Source organism: Polyodon spathula, chromosome 4 (genome assembly GCF_017654505.1).
Source record: "Polyodon spathula isolate WHYD16114869_AA chromosome 4, ASM1765450v1, whole genome shotgun sequence".
Taxonomy (NCBI): Eukaryota; Metazoa; Chordata; class Actinopteri; order Acipenseriformes; family Polyodontidae; genus Polyodon; species Polyodon spathula.
Genome location: NC_054537.1, coordinates 89488452 through 89509984, shown reverse-complemented (window position 1 = coordinate 89509984; position 21533 = coordinate 89488452). Strand labels below are relative to the sequence as shown.

General features: G+C 35.4%; 1 protein-coding gene across 1 annotated transcript in view; it reads left to right on the top strand.

Annotated features, from left to right (window-relative positions):
- The window catches only part of snx13 (sorting nexin 13), a 44207-nt gene extending 23375 nt beyond the window's left edge, over positions 1–20832 (top strand). Inside the window, exons 16-26 of the mRNA XM_041248966.1 lie at positions 1780–1817; positions 2412–2481; positions 4945–5087; positions 7023–7130; positions 7609–7719; positions 12281–12442; positions 12599–12670; positions 13301–13446; positions 16894–16962; positions 18958–19070; positions 19326–20832. Coding sequence (XP_041104900.1) covers positions 1780–1817; positions 2412–2481; positions 4945–5087; positions 7023–7130; positions 7609–7719; positions 12281–12442; positions 12599–12670; positions 13301–13446; positions 16894–16962; positions 18958–19070; positions 19326–19573 — 1280 coding nt within the window. The 3' untranslated portion in view covers positions 19574–20832. The remainder of the gene's footprint in view (positions 1–1779; positions 1818–2411; positions 2482–4944; positions 5088–7022; positions 7131–7608; positions 7720–12280; positions 12443–12598; positions 12671–13300; positions 13447–16893; positions 16963–18957; positions 19071–19325) is intronic.
- Positions 20833–21533: the final 701 nt, after the last annotated feature.

The following is a 21533-nucleotide window of genomic DNA, read 5'->3' as shown; positions in this document are numbered from 1 at the left end:
ATAATAAAGAATATTGTAATATTAGCATCTAGTGTGGATAATGTAGCCTGTAGAAAATACATATACAGTGGATTGTCAACTTCACAAAAATACAGGAACTGTTGATCTTTTATTTTTGGGATGAGGGCACCCCCGTTAACCACTGTCTTGTTTTTATTATTTTTAAAGAGCATGTACATACAACAATGTAAGAACCCTGTTTAAAATCACACCTATAAATAAGTTTAATAGAATAACACTTTACTGCCCTCTTCTGGCAGTATCATCCCCCCCCCCCCCCCCCATGGAATATCATGTGTGCAATGGTATATATGATCAAAGATCATTGTTAAGTAGTGTTATATGAAATGTTTTATAATTTCCTGATGAGTGACCTTTTGAAATAAATAAATACAATGTTCCCTTTATTTAATGCTAATTATTATTGTGCAGAACCACTTGCTGTGTGTGTTTTTTAAAGTGTTGCTTCTTCAGCTGCAAACATCTCATAAACCATTTTATATGGCTACTCTATTTTAAGTGGTATTTGACAGCAAAATCTATCAGTATCTTTCGCTTTTACCCGTGACCCAAGGTTGTTGACATATTTGGGTCATATGACCTTCTCTTGGTCCATTTTTGTCGTACAAGAAAAATGAACCCTTTTCATGTCAATGATTTTACATATCTGGTGCCGTCACAATGGGAGGTAGTGACTTTGTGTTTTCAGGTTTTATATAAGTGATGTCTGTTAAATGTATTGGTACGCTTGAGTGCCATGTATACATCAATAATAATATTTGTCTTTCTTCACATCCATATCCTTTTCTATTTATATAAGACATTAAAGTTTTAGCTACCATATTTCCACACATAATGCCATGCAAGTGTCATTCACATTGTAAGATGGAACAACTATAACAGTTATTCTGATTATGGCTTCTGCTGTTATAAGGACAAGCAAATGGTTACTTGTGCGATTTTTGTCTCCAGCATCTGTTCTGTAAGGGAGGTTTATTTATTTGTTTTATTATTTTCTGAAACTTCAAGGAAATGTGCACTTTAACGGTGTGCAAAGTTCAACTGTAATCATGTTTATGATTCATTGTGTTTTATGTATTTTTTATTTATTTATTTATGTATTTATTTATTTTTAAAAGGCATTTCAAGTAAAATGTTTCAGACTAAGTTATATGAGACTGAAATAAAAAAAATAATTTCTCTCCAGTACATGAATACCCTATTTGGTATTATCTGCAGGTAGATAACAATTTTCTTTAAGATATTTTACTTGGACTCTTGGGGTTTGAAGACTTGGATGCTGGGTGTTTGCCAAAGTTTTTTTTTTTGTTTTGTTTTTTTAAACTGAAAAATTGTGCCGGGTAGAGAGTGTGCTGGGTTACAGAGTTACTATACTATAGTGCTGGTGGTTACAGGGATGGAAATAAGGCTCTCATTATATAGCAGTTTGATCCATTCCTGGTTTTACTAGGAGTTTTATTAAGAAACACCTGAACTTGTTACCTATACACTGGGACTATTCAGTTCATTTAAAACCTGGAATGTGTGAACCTGCTATGCAATAGGAGTCTTATTCCCATCACTGTTAGGTACATGAGTATATATGCAACATTTTTTTTTTTATATATTAGTTTTAAATTTGGAAAAGGAAAATCACATTATTTTCAATTCATTTGTCGGGATTTGGTTGGGACCCCAAAATCCTGCCAAATTGTACAGAAAGTTTTATTGTATCTTTTGTAGATCAGAAATTCTTTTTTTGTTTGCATTTTTCCACAGAATCATTTAATGGTTCTCCAACAGGAAGCATTAATTTGGTGAGCATTTTAAATTTTACTGGATGTGAAATAAGGATGTACGTGAACTCCTAACTGCTGATAGATTTTTATTATTTTCTCTACATACAGTACTAATTTTAAAAAAGGTCTAAGTTAAACCAAAAGTGTAGAAGCAAAAACGTATTGCTAATAATTGGGTTCAAACATTATCTCTGAAATATGTATTTGAGAAGGAACTTTTTTTTCCTTTTCCCTTATTTTGTACTGCTAGCGCTTGTCAAGGTCTGCACTGCTTCTGCATGTGTTAGAATGCTGGCAGACTGGTTTGTTCTGGCTGGGCTCCATGTCTGGACAGGAGGCCTGCTCTATCATAAATAAGAGCTCCCTTGTGCCATGAAGTAACACAAAGCAGAGCAGTACATTCATAGGCAAAAAGTACAACTATTAGGTCAATTATTATTGTTATTATTATTATTAATTGGTATTTGCTTCAGGTTTCAAATTTTCACTTTGGCTGTTTTTTAAAACAATAAATTGTACCAATATTTAACTCCCAATGTAAGCATGCAGCATTTATATCTAGTTTTATTTACCAAGCTTATTGTACGAAACAGTATCTCCTTGCTTTTACAGTCCCTAGATGACCTCTCGAATGCTAGTTCTGATGAATCAATGCAGCTGCATGCATTCATTTCTGATACTGGTATGTAATTTAGTTATGTCCAGATTTTTTCATGTTCTCCTCCTGTATTGTGTGATTGTTTTAATTTGAAGAAGACAGTTTTGATGGTATTTTGTTGATTGGATGTAAATGTATACTACAATGTTGTTTTTTTTTTTTTTTTTTTTTTTTTTATTATACAGTACCAGTCAAAGGTTTGAGTACACCTGCTTGAAACCAGGTTTTTCATGATTATCTATGCTTTTAACGGTACAAACTTGTCTATAAACACTTAATATTTAATTATATGATTTGTGTACTTACATAAGCTGATAATCATAAGTGAATTGCATTCAAAAATTTAATTTTTAAATGAAAATGTAAATCTTGTAAATTTCAATGAAATGGTCACCCAAATCAACAGGATTTCAGTTTGAAGCCCAGGTCAGTTAAAAGTCTAAAATGTGTATAACACTGTGTTAGAACACTGGCCTAAGTATAAAAGTGTCTTTGTTAGATGTTCTCTGAGTTCACTAGCATGTTACCTAATTAACCTTTTGTCACCAATTATTGTTAACAGGTGAGGGTCCATGTTTACTATAAATATAGGTAGCATAGGCACAAGTTTGTCATTCCTGAATGTAAGGGAGCAGAAAATGGCAAAAAATACGTTCAGTTAAGCAAAGAAAAAAGACAGTCTGTAATTACTTTAAGAAATGAAGGTCAATCTTTAAGACAAATCGCAAGAACTTTGCAAGTGTCTGTAACTGCTGCAGCCAAGGCCATCAAACGATTTGAAGAAACTGGCACTCATGAGAACAGAACAAGGTCAGGCAGGCCAAAGGTGACCTCAGAATCATAGAACAAGTTCATTCGAGTCACAAGTCAGTGAAACCGGCGATTAACTGCCCCTGAAATACAAGCGCAGCTAAATGCTACTAGAAGTACAGATGTTTCAATATCAGCTGTTCAGAGGAGATTGCATGAAGCTGGCCTATCTGGAAGAATTGCTGCAAAGAAACCATTGTATAGAGTGCAGAATAAGAGGAAGAGACTCGCCTGGGCCAAAAAACACAGAAACTGGACGTTTGAGGAGTGGAGGTCGGTCTTATTGACCGATGAGTTAAAATTAGAAATATTTGTGTCCAACCGCAGAGTATTTGTAAGACTTAGAGAGGATGAGCGCGCGAGTTCTGCATTTATGGTTCCCACTGTCAAGCATGGAGGAGACAGTGTCATGGTCTGGGGCTGCTTTGCTGGTGACAGAGTTGGTGATCTTTACCAAGTTCATGGCAAGCTCAACCAGCATGGCTATCATAGCATACTTCAGAGGCATGCCATTCCATCAGGATTACAGCAAGTTTGGCAGTCCTTCATTCTTCAGCAAGATAATGACCCGAAACACACCTCAAAGTTGTGCAAGAACTATCTGGCGAAGAAGGAAAGCGAAGGACAACTCAATCTAATGACCTGTCCTGCCCAGTCTCCAGACCTCAATCCCATAGAACTTGTATGGGACGAACTGGACAGAAGAGTCAAAGCAAAGCTACCAACAAGTGTTTTACATCTCTGGGAATTGCTGCAGAAGAGCTGGGAAGACATCTGCTGAAACTTGTTAACCGAATGCCTCGTGTTTATATGGCTGTTATTAAGGCAAAGGGTGGATGTTGAGGTATCCAAGATTTAGAGACAATTTTCAATTTTCTTGAACATTGCTTTGATACTCCTTTTGTTTTGTATATTTTAACGTGTTTTCATTTTCAGGTATTTACAGAAACATATACGATGTAAAACATTGTCAATTATGAAAAAAACCTAGTTTCCAACAAGTGTACTCAAACGTTTGACTGGTACTGTGTGTGTGTGTGTGTGTGTGTGTGTGTGTGTGTGTGTGTATATTGGAATGCCCAATATTTATTTATTTTTTTAATCCCTAATCACTGTTACAGCCCCCCAGCAACTCGGGGAACGGAGGCTGAAACACGTGTCCTCTGAAACGTGTTCCTGCCAACCCGTTATTTTTTGCATTGCAGAGCTATAGAGCTTTAGGACAACACAGATCTGAATAGCTCCACTGCAGACCTGCAGGTGCCTTAGCAACCACAGGGGTCACTGGTGTGTGGCAAACCATGGATTGCCCTGCCGACCTAAACCTTCCCTACCTGGGCAGCGCTCGGCCAATTGTGCGCCGTCCCCTATGAATCCCCAGTCATGGTTGTCAATGACATAGCCTGGATTCGAACCTATGATGTCCAGGCTATAGGGCACATCCTGCACTCCACGCGAAACGCCTTTACTGGATGCACCGCTTGGGAGCCACATATACTAAATATTTATTCACTCCCGACAAGTCTTTCTCCTTATCTCAATTCACATTTATGCAGACTAAAACATTAACCATCATGCAAGCTGTTCATCATTGTCATTCATCCTGTCTTGCAACATGCCATTGTTTTTATCTTTTTTTTTTTTGTTTCCCTTGCTTTCACCCATATCCTGTGGCAGGAGTGTGCAATGACCATGGGAAGACGTATGCATTGTATGCAATCACTGTGTTTCGGAAGAATGCAGACGGCAGCGAGGACACCTGGAAAACCTATCGTCGTTACAGCGACTTCCATGACTTTCATATGCGTCTCACGGAGCAGGTTAGATTTTAGTTGCCTTGTAACAGTCCGCTGTGTTAAATAAATGTCTGCATTCGTAAATTAAGCGCTGGATGTCAACAGATCGACAAACTGTGCCAAAATGCAGCGCTGGAAACAAAGTTAACAATTCTGTTAAACATTAAAAACTGTTCCGAAACTAATGTTGGAATTCATTGCTGACCATCAACTCACTTGTCTGAAAAGATGATGGCAGCATCCGCTAACTGCTGCTTTTGGGTCCTCCATTTTTAAATACGCTCCATTAACGCAACGATGATGCCATGCTCACTGAGCTCTTGACACTCAGTGCTGAATTTAATTGCTTTCTGTGTTTTTGTTTAGTGTTAAATAAGGACATTTATCAAGGGTTCAGTCTCATTTACATAGGATAAATGCCCAAGTCATAAATGCAGAAGCCTTAGGAAATTATTGATTTGCTATGCTAACAAAGGCTGTGACATGATCAATAAGTTGCATTCAACAAGGGGCTGTTGAAAGATTACTTTTCAGGTTTGCATGTCAATTTGTAGGTAGTGAAAAAACATTGAAATATTAAAAAGAAAGTAATGTAATTCTTTGACTGATACTGTGTCAAGAAGTCTTAATTAATATCTTCATAAAAGTAGAAAGGTGCAAAATAATAGTTTCCCATAAATTGACAATGACAAAGCTCATCTAAACTAACTTATTGGCCACAGGAGTGCAATTATAAATTAATACAGTGGTTATGCATGTTAAATGGTTAATTTGTAAGCATTTAAGGAAGGGAGCCTCGGTGACAGGGAAGCAGCAGTGAAAGCACTACACATACATTTGTTACTCCCAAATGGGAACAAAAATAACAGTAAATAAGCAAGTGGGGCATGAGGGCCAAAGTAAAGAGTTGAGCAAAAAACACAAGAAGGAATACATGTACAATACAAACACTTACGAATGCAAGGTTGAGCAACACCTTTACTGGCTTTCCTTAAAACGCCACCACCCAAACAAGGGATTTTTTTTTAACCTTTTTTATATAGCGGTGCCTGACCATCAATCATTCAATTAAGTCCCTAGCCACATTCCCATGTTGTCATAAAGCTGGAGAAGGATGTAAGATTTCCAAGCATTTGAGTTTAACCCCCTCCCTACCAAAGCTATATTAAAACACACACTTTGTTTACACAGAACCCACACTAGTTACACTTAGGACTTTCGCCCTGCCACACCCTGTTAATCTGTGCAAAGAGAGTCACTGTGTGTGTAACCGGGATTTGTTATTACTGTGGATTAGGGTTAGTTTACAGGATCAGGGAACGATCCGCAACCGGTATAGCATGGGTGTGTAGCACTGCCTACTTTGATAGTGGGACCTCGTTTTAGTGGAGGTAGCGCTCAGTCACCTGTAGGCAATTTTTTCTAACTGTGTTTTCCTGTACCTTTTTACATCCCCCTTTGTCTATATGTGCCCATAGCCTTACCATTGCTGGTATGATTACGTAGTTCTGTGCTGTGTCTCACCTTGTAGAAGGTGCTATCATTGCTGGTACCCTAGTGGCAGCTGAATGAACTGTGCCTTCAGTGAAACCTCTGCGGCGTGTTTAGTGCAATTTCTATTTCTAGCTGCTTAATACAGTGAACAACCCATTCGCACAGTCATAGTCCAGGTTTTTATCACAAAGGATTACATTTAATAGAATTACATGGTTAGTGAACTGTATTTGAATCTGAGCAGTACATTTTGAAAAGAGGCTGACATTACCAGGGAAATTTCCTCTTCAAACTGTCCTCTTTATAAACATTATAAAAGCAATACAATACAGTGCCCTCCTCCTCTTATTGTTACCACAAATCTTGAAATTTAAAAGTACATGTTTTACAGTAGCCTACAAGTTTATTTCATGGTACACCAGTAGTCTGTAAAAACTAAAGCCGTTCTTGCTTATTTTCACACAGTTTGAAAACCTTACAAGTATTTTAAAGCTCCCTGGGAAGAAGACCTTCAACAACATGGATAAGGATTTCTTAGAAAAGAGAAAAAAAGACCTGAATGCCTACATACAGGTAATGAGGCACGTTTTTCATAAAATACTGACAGTACATGTAGTTATAGGTGCACAGAATAAGCATCTGAAAGCTGTAATAAAAGCAAAAGGACACAGGAAATAAGAATGCAGGGGTGCCAGTACTTGGTCATGAACAAACATTTAATTCAAATTTAAATAAGTTTGCTTCTTTATAAAGAGTATTTGTTAAGTTACTAGAAATTGTGTATTTGGCCTTTTTTGTTTTATTAAAAAGTGGTGCAGTTTACTAAATGCTTGTCCTGAATCTGTTACCTTGAATTACAATACAAGGTGCCAATACTTTTATCTGTAACTGTGAATAATGGAGACTTTATGTTGTTGCTTTTATTTGTTTAAACTCCCTGTTGGTTTGTATATATACTGTTTGCAAAATACTGTATACAGTTAGGTTGCTTATGAGTGTTTCTCAACCAATTCAGTATTGATTGTGGAGTAATCTAATGTTTTGTTTTTAGTTATTGCTGAATCCTGAAATGATTAAAGCTTGTGCCCCCCTGGCTTTCTATCTGTGTGATTTTCTGGAAAACAAAGCCTATAATAAAGGGAAAGGGGACTTTGCACGTAAGGTAAGACTGATACGTATTGTCTAAAACCAGTTCAAGATAATTGTGTGGTCGTCTTGTATATTTATCAGAAGGATTTAAAAGGATCTTTTACTTCTGAGGTTCAAAGCTGTGTCTTACTCATATACAGTTGTAGTCAAAAGTTTACATACCCCAATGGCAATTTATAATTTCTAGAAATTGCTTGAAAACAAAGAATTTTAGAAAAAAAAATTTGTAGCAAAACTCCTAATTCAAAAGTATTCCTACACTTGAATGCTATGATAGTATTGTCTACAAGATGCTAGAAATTTCAATATGATAGTGCAGACCCTAATTCTAGAAAATGCTGGATTGTAGGTGAACATTCTTAGAAAGTATAAAAGGCATAGGATGATTACTTTCATTACCAATAAGTCAGTATGTGAAAAAGCAAAGAGCTTTCTGAAGACCTTAAAGGCAGAAAAATAGTTATTGTCATAAAGCTGGAGAAGGATACAAGAGGATTTCCAAGATTTGAGTATCCCAATTTCAACTATTGTTTCTATTATCAAGAACACTCCCTCAGTCTGGAAGAAAGAAGGTTCTTTCATCAACAGTAAGTAGAGGGTAAGGAAGGTTAATAACAATCTGAGATTGGCTGCCAAAGATATTCAAAGTGAATTGGCTGCTAGTGGGACTGGGGTTTCCATTTCAACTATAGGTGAAGGTCTCAATGGCCGCAGGCCAAGGGAAAGCCACTCTTAGGAAAATGTCGCAAGGACAATCGCTGAAAGTTTGCAAAACGGCATTTGAATGATGGATATGAGTTCTAATCAAGGTTTTGTAGAGTGAAGAAACAAAAACCGAGCTATTTGGTCACTATTTTTGGTCTATACTTTGGTCTATTTTTTTTTTTTTTTTTTCCTGGGTAGTAAGTGTTATTTCCTAATTGTTTATGCCTCAAAAGTATAGAAAATGGCTATTATTCCCCACAAACTTTGCTTTTGTGACCAGGACAGTGATATTTCAAAATATATATATAAATACAGTATAATCGTAAATCTCGAAAAACTACTCACTTATAAATCTTTTGTAGTCATCTTTGTATTACTTTAGTATAAATACATGTTAATTTGGATTCATATGTTGTTTTTTTCTGACTTTATGTGAACAAAAAGACACACATTTGCCTGTTTTCCCATTGGAAATAGTGATATGTTGAAATATCGCTGTCCTGGTCACAAAAGCAAAGTTTGTGGGGAATAATAGCCATTTTCTATACTTCTGAGGCATAAGCAATTAGGAAATAACACTTACTACCCAGGAACAAAAATTGTGTTACATAGTGTAGTCATTATGTTTTGGAGAAAGTCTGATGAGGCATACAAAGAAAATAACACCATACCTACTGTCAAGCATGGAGGAGGTAATATCCTTCTATGGGGCTGTTTCCTCTAATGGCATAGGAAATTCAGTTCCAGTGCATGATAAAATGGATTCCATAGCATACCAGAAGATACTGGCCAATCATCTGAAACCCTCCGGTACAAAACTTGGTGTGAAACGCAACTGGACATTCCAACACAAGAACTATCCAAAGCACACATCAAAATCTACTTCAGAATGGTTAATGAAGAATAAAATCAAGGTTCTGGGATGGCCTAGTTAAAGTCCCGATCTAAATCTGATTGAGAATCTTTGGTATGAGTTGAAGAAGGCTGTGCACAAGAGAAGCCCTCTGAATTTGAATGAACTGGAACATTTTTGCATTGAAGAATGGTCAAAAATCACTAAAGAATCATGCCAAAAGCTCAATAACAAATATCCTAGTAGTTTAAAAGAGGTTATTATTGCTATACTTGCCTCAACTAGCTATTCATTTAATTTTCCTTGTCAGGGTATGAAGTTTTTAATTAGCATTTTGGAATTTTGCTAAAAAAAAAAAAAAAAAATCTGTTTCTTGTAAAAAAAAGTTTTCCCTCATCCATAAAAGCAAAATTTTTGTTAAAGATTTTTCCTATAATTATTTGTTTGAGAAATGTATAGAAATTATAAATTTCCAGTGGGGTATATAAACTTTCAACTACAACTGTACACAATATAAATATACAATTAGGGATTGTTTGTAATAATCCTGCAAGTAACAAATCATTGCTTAATTGCAAATATATATTTTAATGCTAGGCTGTTAACTTACTTTATATATACTAGCCAAAAGACTCGAAGTATCTTGGTAGCACTGGTTTCTATTATCACATGTATTGTAGTAAACTGAAAATAAGGAGATTCATTTTGCATCACAAATGAAATATATCCTTGTCCAATACTTATGTATTCTCCTGTATGTACAGCTTCGGGAAGTTTAGAGTAACAGTATACATATTAAGCAGTGCTTCTTTTTGGATGTAGACAATGGTTTAAACACCATAGATGTGGATTCTAATAATGGATACCATTGTGTCTTAAATGGACTGCCTTTATTCATCTGTTAACCATTAATTGCTGTTTTTATTTAATTTAAATAAATTACACATTAATATGTAACACCCAATGATAAAACTAATTAAGAACTGCTGATAAACATTGTTGTTTTTAGAATGATGCCATAGTGTTCAATGCATGGAATTACATTTGTACACAGGATATGATGTGATTGGGTGATTTATTTTATGTTCTTTAATAGTGCTGGGACAAGTATTCGAGCAAATATTTGTAATCGCTAGAAATGACAAAAATACCGTGCACTTATTTACCACCTCACCAGAAGTTGCGCGACAGTTTCAAAACTGGCAAATGAAAGAGCTCTGTGTGGTATGTGAGATTTAATATATAAAAAAACAAAGTCAACACGGCAGCTCTTGAGCTTCTATTTAAAAGTTTTAGACAGCCTAAAGTAAACAAACCAGATTGTACACGCACAAATAGTGATCTCTATGGAAGGCCATATAATAAAAACACAGTGTGCTGCTTTAGAGTGAGTCAGTCTCATGGGACAGATTAAAAGGCAAGCACGTCATTCTGGCCTGCCTCACTTAAACAGTGCCCAACTTGCTGGAAATGTTGTGTAGTTATTTTTAGATAGATTTTTTAAATATATTTTTTATTGTGGCTTTGTTATGTGGAATGTCCTCATGTTGTTACTTTATGAAAACGTGTCTAGGCCAGTGTTTTTAAAGAAACAACAATGGCAAGGAATGCAAAAAAAAAAAGTAAATAAAATGCTGTGCCAACTTTATGTACTGTTTTATTTCGGGAATAAAACAACGTTTAACTTGAGCTGCTATTTGGCATCCTTTGTTTTGTAGTTAATTCACTGGGGTGAAGCAAGGCCTACACAACGTATTCTTTTCTCCAGGGATATTTTTCTACTTTAACATGTTACATAGTGTAACGTTTTGCAGTAAAATAAAGGCACACACACAAGGGCCAACCCCCCACGCCTGCTGCTATGCTGTCTGTGCATAAGAAAATTGGGAAATTCTTTAAAATCCATAGCAGCATCACGGGTAAAGTATCGTATTTTGCAGACTGTGCATGGAACTATTTTATAAATTATGTGCACAGATTATTATTATTTTTTCTTTCAGTTCTAGTATGTCAGATGCATGTTCACCATTTAGGTCTTGCAAAACAAATACAATGTGTAATCCATACTGATCTTGGGCATCAGTCCACTCGTCCGTGACCACTGACAAGCAACCAGACTGTTTTACCAATTCTATACTCCTACTTGTGATACTCAGCAACTTCTTGACTGGGCTGATGAAGGAATCACTCCATGATTTGCTACACTAAGTCTGAAAGTGTACGTAACTTTTGGTTGTCCAATTTTTCAAGAGGGATATTTGCTTAAGGAAACGCCTCTGTCAGGTCAATATTTAATGAGTTTTGTGCTTCACGGTTTTCAGTGGACTTTTGGAACATGGAAGTCACTGTTTTTTGTTTCTTTGCAAGTAAAGCAGTCGTAGTTCTGTTCTGGATTTCTGCCTTTCTCTTTTGGTGAATACTTGAAATCTAAATGCCTATCAACAGCCGCTTCTCGGTAGTGATGTACAGTAACATTGCAGGATGTACAGAAGAGGTTACCTCCTTTGATGTGTAAAACTCCTGCAGGATAGTGCTTTACGTGATTTGCTGCTGGCACATTTTTAGCATTTTTAGAGACATCTGTATTATTCTTTACAGTGTGTTTTATTTTAATTTCATAAAAATTGCATATAGTCACAAGACATTAATTGCTGCACAGCACTGTGCATGGCGAATAGTACACACAGGCACACAGCAGAGCTGTACAGTTTCATTAATGTGTTGTTTTTTTTTGTATAAAATAGAAATAATTGTTAAATGCATTTTTATTTCTTAAGAATATTGTGAAAAAAAAAAAAAAAAAAGCAGTACTGGGCTAATTTCACATTTTCCGCGCAGCCCGTGAAATCGCGACTCACCTGGGGCCTTACATATAATGGCTTTTATTACTTTTTGAAAACGAACAAATGTTTAAATTGAGTGAATCTCCAAACATGAAAATCCTGTGTTCGTCCCAGCACTATTATTTAAAATAAAAGATTGTACATGTGCCTATATTGTTTGATATTTATTTTAGATGGATACCTTTGTAAACCCACTACGCAATTCCATGAGAAATGTCTCCAATGCTGTCAAGGCCATTCCTGACAGTCTGGTAGAGGGAATGACGAAAGTGTCGGACAACATGGGAAAAATGTCAGAAAAACTGGGGCAGGATTTAAAACAGTCAATATTTAAGGTGTTTCTTTTTATTTATTTTTTATTTCTTCCTGTGCTGTATGTATTTGTATTGGCAACTGTATGTAGTGCACATACTGTTTATCTTGAATTGGGTGCTGTACTTTATGACAGTGATTGACTTGCTGATCCTAGTTGTTTTCTGTACTTGGTTCAGGTTCCCCCTTTGATTCAGAAGTCTGATATAGACCCTGAACACTGCCGTGTCTCCGCTCAGCTGGATGATAATGCAAGTACTCTTCTATCTCCTCTTTATTTGTAAAATAAAAACCGTCTGCTAAGAAATGTGTTAGTGCTCAGGTATGTGTTCAATTTTTTTTTTTTTTTTTTTTTCTACTGGCAGGACTAATCCTGAGCCCTTTGTAAGACTGAATTAACCTCTCAAATGTCTAACTGATTTTTAAACGGTAGACACTTTTTTCAGGTAGTGCTCTTCAGAGGTAGGAATACTGTAAGCCCTTGCTTCACACATAATTTTCCCAGTGTTTAGATTACATCACTGGTCATGTATGTGGATTTTTAGGAGAAAGATGCTTTTATCTTAACTAGGAGTGAAGGCGTGTAAGATTGCTACAGATTATATGCAGATTTGTCATCGTCATAAATCTGCAGCTGTCCCACACTTCACATTTTTATTTGTCACATCAAAGCATTCCATACTGTCCCTGTGTGGTTTATTGTGTTGTAGCTCTGACAAATGTCTTTTCCTAAAAAAAAAAAAAAAAAATAATAAGATTGTATTTACTCGTGTTGCTAGTTTTAATTCACTGTGTTTAACTATTAAACTATTTCTTAATAAATAAATGAAATGGTTAATGAACTGTATTTTAAATATACATCTTTTTTTCTCCTCAAATAGGTGGATGACAATATTCCACTCAGGGTAATGCTACTTTTAATGGATGAAGTCTTTGATCTGAAAGAAAGAAACCAGTGGTTGAGGCGGAATATTAAAAACTTACTGCAGCAGCTCATTCGAGCAACATATGGAGACACAATAAACAGGTAAAACAGAATGGGATTTTAAATAGGGGCCCGTTTCATAAATGTGATTTGCAATCGTAAGCACCTCGTAAATAAAAATTCTGCAAGGCTGTGACATCGCTGGTTTTCACCAGAAACCTGCCAGACAGCAGCCGCAGCCAGGCAGCAGCCGCAAGTAGCAATTTTCATCGCAGATCCTATTAGAACATACAATGGTGATCATACTATTAGCCACAACTACTAGTCAAATCTTGATGCATATACAGACTCAGAATTAATAGGAGATAACTAATCTCTCTCTCTCTCTCTCTCTCTCTCTCTCTCTCTCTATATATATATATATATATATATATATATATATATATATATATATATATATATATATATATATATATATATATATATATATATATATATATATATATATAATGTTACACACACATACACAGTGTTGGGGAGTAGCGAGCTAATAGTAGCGACAAGCTACTTTGTGTAGCTTTGCTGTAGCGAGTTGCTTTTACAGTAGCAAGCTATTTTTTTTTCCTGCAAAATGTAGTTGCCGCTGCCACTACTTCAGCCGCTACTTTTTCTTCTTTTTTCAGCAGAAACATAAACTGTTTCGATAACTCTGTTCCCCCCGAATGTGTTAATTACTGAGCACTGTGGACAACTATCATACTTCCTTGTTTGTGTGTTCTCTGTATAGTTTGGTAGGCTGGGCTATCAAGAGGGTTAGGAGTTTGTCACTGAAAATTTGGACATAAATCACGGAGCAGTCACGGTCAATGCGTTCAAAATCACAGAGAAAATGACAGAGGGAGAATAAAGTCACGGGGATAAAAAATTAAATAAAATAACTGTCTTTAATAAAAGCATATGGTGGCGTTGGTGTGCACAGGTTCAGCAAAGAAGCACGAGACAAGCAAATTAAATTTCAGTGTGTTGCTTTTTTATTTGCTCTGCAACGGTGACTAACTAACAGTGGCATTTATAAGCGATGAACTAAGCAGAGAATAAAGACGCAAACAGGGGAAAGGCTAAGAAACGGCAAGCGTAAAACACTGGGGGTGAGAAATACACACGAGGATCACACAAAGAGGGTGTGGGGCTGACAAGAGCCATGTACATTAAATTAAGTGCAACCATACAACAATTAAACAACAAGTGGAACAATCATTTCAATTAAAAAGAGAAAACTCCTCGTTGCGTGTCCCGCAGCGAATGCTGGCAGTTAGTATAACACACACACACACACACACACACTGAATTTATGAACTGTTAACATAACTTTAAAGAAGTATTTAATCGAACAGCGTAGTTTGACTCTGAATTTTTTTTTCTTCTCCAAAAAAAAAAAAACATTAAAAAACAGGACATTACAGTACGAAGATGGAGCTAGTTTAAATATGTAATTATTTATTCTAATTAATAACACTGCTCAGTGTCTCTGCTGTCTCCCCTGGTGAAAAAGTGCACATTTTCTAGAAGGCTTCGAGTACAATTCTTGTTATTGCTTTATCTGATGATGTGCCAAATGCAACGAGAACAGTATCGAGTTAAACTTGAAATTGAGGATTACATGAGACGATCTTTATTTTGTAGAAATAATAATCACTGTTTTATATATATATATATATGCCATAATGGCTGTGTGTATAAAAGGATCTGGGTTAAGGACACAGAGCTATTCTTCAGTGGATTGCAGCTTGTGAACCTGGAAGTTCATGCCATAATGATAATCATGGTATCAGCCAAAACGCCACAGTTCTGATGTACAGCTTATAACTATGTTAACCATAGTATCTTTTCATTAGTGGAAAAGTAGCTCTGAAAGTAGCAAGCTACTTTTTTGTCAGAATAGCTTGTAGTGTAGCTAGCTACTTTTTCAAAGTAGCTTCTCCAACTTTCTGTGTGTGTGTGTGTGTGTGTGTGTGTGTGTGTGTGTATGTGTGTATGTGTGTATATATATATATATATATATATATGTATATATGTATATATGTAATATATATATATATATATATTATATATATATGATATATATATATTATATATATATATATAATATATTATATTATACATGTGCTGCATTTTGTAATCTGTGAGATTTATTAGATCAAGAAATTTGCCAGATGGATCTCAAATACCAATTTTGTCCCCCTGCTGTGAATGAGCACCTGTGTATGCAGGAAAGGTTTTAATTCCGTTAATTTTCAAGCCATCTCATATGCCAAAATGCCCATGTAAGATGCTGTCATTCGATACCCTGGGAGCACAAACGGCAGTTTCATTTGGGCAAATGGTGATATTTGCAGATCGCTTTGCCAGTGAAGATATTGGGAGAAAGTGGGTAAGATGCTGCTGATGATGATAATTTCATTATTGCTTACTTAGATGGATAACAAAAGATGTGTTTATTTGCGTTGGGGTAAAGGCAGCAGGAAGAGCGTCTGTCTGTTTTGTGTTTTTTTTTGCTCTCAATACCACCAGCAACAGCTACTTGTTCTTTATTATATTTATATTTTCTTCCTCATTTTCAGGTATTTGTCATCTCCCTTCTTTTAATTTCATTCTACTTGCTAGATCTGTCAATTTTGTCTTATTTCAGGTACCATTCTCTGCTCCACCCCTAGAGCATTTACTGCAGCCGTGATTTATATGGCGCTTATTTTTTTCTTGTCTTCATTAGTTAAACTTCCTGACAACTTGCCAAATAGAACAGATTTGTGTTGGCCAACCATTTATATAATTGTATTGATTTCTTCTTTTTAAATTGTTTTTTCCTTTGCACCCCTGCCATTGTGTAATTACCTAATCAGTCACTGGTCTTCAAAGTGGGCTACCAAGTTACTGATTTATTTATTTATTTTCTTGAGCGCAGATCGCAAAACCGCGATCACAAGAGATGGTCCTTGCAAAGTGCTTTATGAAACGCATGTATCGATAACCTCTGCGTCCTCACAACCTCATCGAAATTGCAGGGCTTTTATGAAACGGGCACCAGGACTGTAATTATTCACAGCTGTTATAGTGAATTGTATCCTATTGCAAGAAAAGTTATGTACTGAAACAGAATAGAGGCATTACTTATCTATTTCATATAATTACTGTGTTACAGTGTATTGCAAATATGTGCCTCTTAAGTTACAGCATAGATACATTAAAAGGGAACCTGTGTTCAGGAAAATATCTGTGTACGTATGAGCAGAACATGTCTGTCTTAAAAACCCTGCTTAGAAAGAATGCAATAACCAATTTATATAGTTAACACATGCCTTTTACTGCAGTTGTGAAGCTATTGCATACACTGTGGATGGACACACCCAAATAACACCTGTAACATTAAAAAAATGGATCACAGTAATGTAGTATAACTATACTAAAATGACTCAAATTAAATCTAAATAAATACTATGGAAGCTGAATACATAAAAACCTTAAGTTGATTTTATTTTCCTTTTATTTCAGAAAAATTGTAGATCATGTGGACCTCATGACCTCCCCTGAACAAGTTGCAGACCATGTGAAACATTTCAGGTAAATTATTTGTTGTATATTATTATTATTATTATTATTATTATTATTATTATTATTGGGGGTTCACCGATAATTGGCATGGCACTGATACAAGAAAAAAGAACATAATCGACTATCTGCAGTTTTTCTTATTTTAGCCGATAATGTACACAGATATTCATGACTCAGTTTCTGCCAGCACAATATGTAATGTTTGGTCAGGCATGCTTACTAATGGTGCAAGAACACGAGTCATTTTCCTTGCAGTGCTGCCTAATGTGCGATCAACCTGCACTAAACATGTTTCAAAAGAGGGGCGTTTGGATTTTTTTTTTTTTTTAAATATCTGAAGACAATAGGATAGCGAGTTGTGTTATTATTATTATTATTATTATTATTATTATTATTATTATTATTATTATTACACAATGTACTTCAAAATTACCTTTTGTAATTTTTGTTGATCTTGTTTAATCTGTATTGGTTGCTAGCGTATTCGGTGGCATCTTGAAGCAGAAATTGATTACTGTGCTGTCTTTTAAGTAACGCATTCAAGTTTGAACTGGAAATGTAATATTTTTATGACATCGTTTTTTGATTAAGTGAACAGTTGAAGTTGTGCTGCATTTTTAAGCAACGTATGCTTAAAATGAGAATAACGAACGCTGTTGTATTTTCTGTACAGTATCAGTATAGTTGGACAACAAGTGGCTATACAAGTTAATGTCATATTTTTTTCTACATAAGCAGTTTTACTAGTAGAAATGTATAAATTGCTGTCAAACACCCAATGTAATACTGCGTTATTATTTGAATTCATTTTATGAAGTAAATGCAACAAGTAAACAATACCTTTACCTACTTGTTTTTGTCAGATACACAAGTAAACGATTGTCAGTTCATTTAACATTTATAATTATAAAACAGTTTAAATATACGCACTATGTCTTGTTCTAGTAATTTACATGCACAGTCTCTATGAATTTCCTAATTCCCACCCTCCCGAGCCATTGATTTGTCAACATTCAGACTGAACCCACCCCTGGGAATCATAGCAAACAGTTATTGGTTAGAAAGCTTTCAAGTCTTCCGTTCATTTAAGTGCAATGTTATAATAATGCAGGTGACTTTGAGACTGGATAAAGTAGGACAGTCATAAAAAAATTTAAATGCTACTCGACAGTTTTGAAATTGAGCGTTGTTCAATTTGCAGAAATACATGTTAATCGCAATGCTGAAGAAACAGTACGTGACTGGAGATGAAACAAAGACAAACTCAAATTGGCCAAACAAAAACAAGCCGATGGGAGTAAAGTGCTTATGGCCCGATGTAGAAAACTTTTTGTTTGAATGGAGCACTTTGAATGACTATTGTCAGTGCAATGGAGTGGTACACTTGTAAAGCATGTGTATGGTTATGGTTCTGATTTTTTTCTTTTTTAATTGTTGCAAGCAGCACTCTTTTAAATTAGAATTAATACAACAAATTTGTAAAAGCCAATGCAGGGGGAACTATTGTCTAAGTATGGATTTGGAAAGAAATGTGCAGTAAAGCAAAGATAAGTTCTTGAACTTGTTTGGGTACTTGGTAAGCTAAAATAAAATAGGTTAACACAGATGTGATGTGGGATGTATAACTTGATTTTACACTGTTAATTTTATTTTTTGAATTTCAGAAATTTTGAAAAATTGAATCGTTTCTAACAGTTGAACTAAAAACAACACTGTCAAATTATTAATGGAATAAAATGTTTCGAAACTAAAATTATGTGTCTTTATTGCTGTTGAGCATGTAGGAAACAAAACAATTGTAAAAAAAAAAAAAAAAAAAAGTATTTTGAATACAAAAAGGGTGTTTTCCTAAAATTGAAGTCTCAACAAGGGGGGAGTGACTTTTACGCCAGTGCGACTTATAAAATGATTTTTATGGTATTTGTTGTTATTGTTGTTTCATTCATTTATTGAATCATGTAAAGCTTATTATACCTGACTTGCATATTTGTTTTTTTCTAACAGAGATGCCTTTTGGCCCAATGGTATTTTAGCGGAAACGCCACCCCGCAGGGATAAAGCAATCCGAATGAGAACAAGAGTGGCTGCCAAGACTAACCTGCTTGGAATAATGCCAGGTGATTGAAAATCCTGTGTCTGAAATATAAAAACCTTTACTTTTCTTAAATTTGTTAACTTCCAAAGCCGCATTTCTCTTGGCATGATAACTTCTTTGTACACATTATTATTATTATAATTAGTATAATTATTATTATACTAGTTACTATACTTTTTTTTTAATAGGACATAGCATATCCAGTTTTTTGTTTTAAACAGCTTGCATGTTAATTGTGACACCAGAACCTTCTAATATTTGGATTCTGACTTTCTAGATGAGCTGAAGCACATTATTGGTGCTGACACAACACGGAAGGGAATATTACGGGTCTTTAAGATGTTCCAGCACAACCAGTTAAACCGGAGGCTTGTTTATGTTTTTATAGAGGGATTCCTCGAAACCATGTTTCCTCAATATAAATTCCCTGAGCTCTTTATCAAACTGCATTCAAGATCTGAACGGATGAAAAAATATTCACAGAAATTAAAGACTTCCCAGGTTCCCTCTTTACAAAAGAGGTGACATCCCAAACCAGCAAGCTGTGCCCTTATGACACTGTATTGAATGTGAGCAGAACTAATCCACACATGGACAACTTTTCTGGAGGTTCAAAATGTACATGGTACTATTTGCTGGCCTCTCATCTTAGGACAACGATGTTCCCAAGAACTGCAGTTTCACCCCATCTACATTCTTACTCAACCACTATCTTAGCGTGATTATAGCACAGGTCATTTGTGCAACTTGAAAGAGCAACACTTATTTAACAGTAGAAGAGGTGTGGAAGCGCAATATCGTTGCTTTCTCTGAGACTGATAACATCTCGCAACCATGGAAAGATGTCCTTGGAAACTCGTGGAGATGCCTACAATGAAAATTTCCAAAAGGATTTGGCTGTATAGCAAGGTTAAGCACAAAATGTGACGATCTGAGCTACAGTTCATGTGAAGTGAAATGGGCATGAACACTAATCTAGAACCCCAAATCACTGGTAAATGGTAGTAAACTGTTTGTAGACTTTGCATTAGGGATGCAATGGTTAGGATTTCCCAAACAAAAACTGACATTAGCATAAAATTCCAAACCGAACGATACAGACAAAAGATAAAACTAAACCGAAACTGAATACTTTTGTGTGCAATGAATAAGCGTTGGGAGTTTCAGCACTAAGCTAGCGGGCATTTTCGGGAGTGCATCAGACACTTTGCTGAGTATAGATGGTTCATATTAACATACCTTCATTTTAATATGGTAACATTAATCAAAAGTTGGCAAGACTTGCCTGATTTGATTCAGCTCTCAGTAGGGATAACTGTGGCTTCATACTCATTCTAGTCTGTGTGTTTAGATGTCTAGGGCTGTTTTCATATGCAAATATTCAGCCTGTGGTACCATAACTAGCACTTAAATTGTTAAATTACTCTGCCTAGACCTAATAACAAAGGTAATATTGATGTTAAACTGATTTAAAACAGCCAAATGCAAAAATACTTAAAGAAGATGCATGTATTGTTGCTGCATTCTATCTATATTGATTGAATTCAAGTGTCAGATGTATTATCACATGAGCAGCAGTACAGCTCAGATAGGATTTGCCACTTACTGAGGCAACAACGGGGGTACCAGCAAAATAATAAATAAAACAGTTTAATGTTTATTAATACAGTATTGTATTATTTCTACATTGTTAAACTGTATAATACATTGATCTGAGTGATGCAGTAACACTGTATTGAGCTTATGTGTCACAGTTAAAAAAAAAAAAAAAAAAAAAAAAAAAACGTGCGGCATTATAAAACAGGTCAGTTCATCGACGTGTTTAGGTAAGTTCAAAAATTTGTTTAATTTCGATTTTACCGAAAACCAGTTGGATGACAAAAACAGCTGAAAGAGTTGATAAAAAAAAAAAAAAGTAACCGATCATAACTGGCTTTTATTTAGATATAAGCCAAGAAACCTGGGTTATACACAACATTTACAACACTTTGTAACACTTCAACTAAAAAAAAGTAATGGCAGACTTGCATTCACTTTTGTTAAAGATGATTAATGTAATTGCTAATAGGCATTTATTTTTGTTTATTTATTTTAAAACATTTCTTATATTGTGAAAATACTCTGCCCTCTGTAGTATCTGCTTTTGCCTTCCGACATCCATTAATTGGAGTATAAGATCCAGTCTCCACCAAATTTAAACTGATATACAAAAAATAGAGCTTTGTGATATTATTTGTAGCCCCAGGATCTTGATTGGCAGGCACTGGTATAAGAAGTCTGATTAGGGGCTTGTGTGGACACCTTGTGCTCTTGGTACTTTTAGTAAATGCTGCAGATTTCTCACTGAAAAGACGACCTCCTGCTTATGTAAACTTACTTTGCTTTTTTTAAATTGTATGAAATCCCTGGTATTGAATTATAATAAAGCAGGTTAAATCACTGACTTCCTCAAAGAAGGCTGTAAAAAGTCTATGAATCTTTCTAA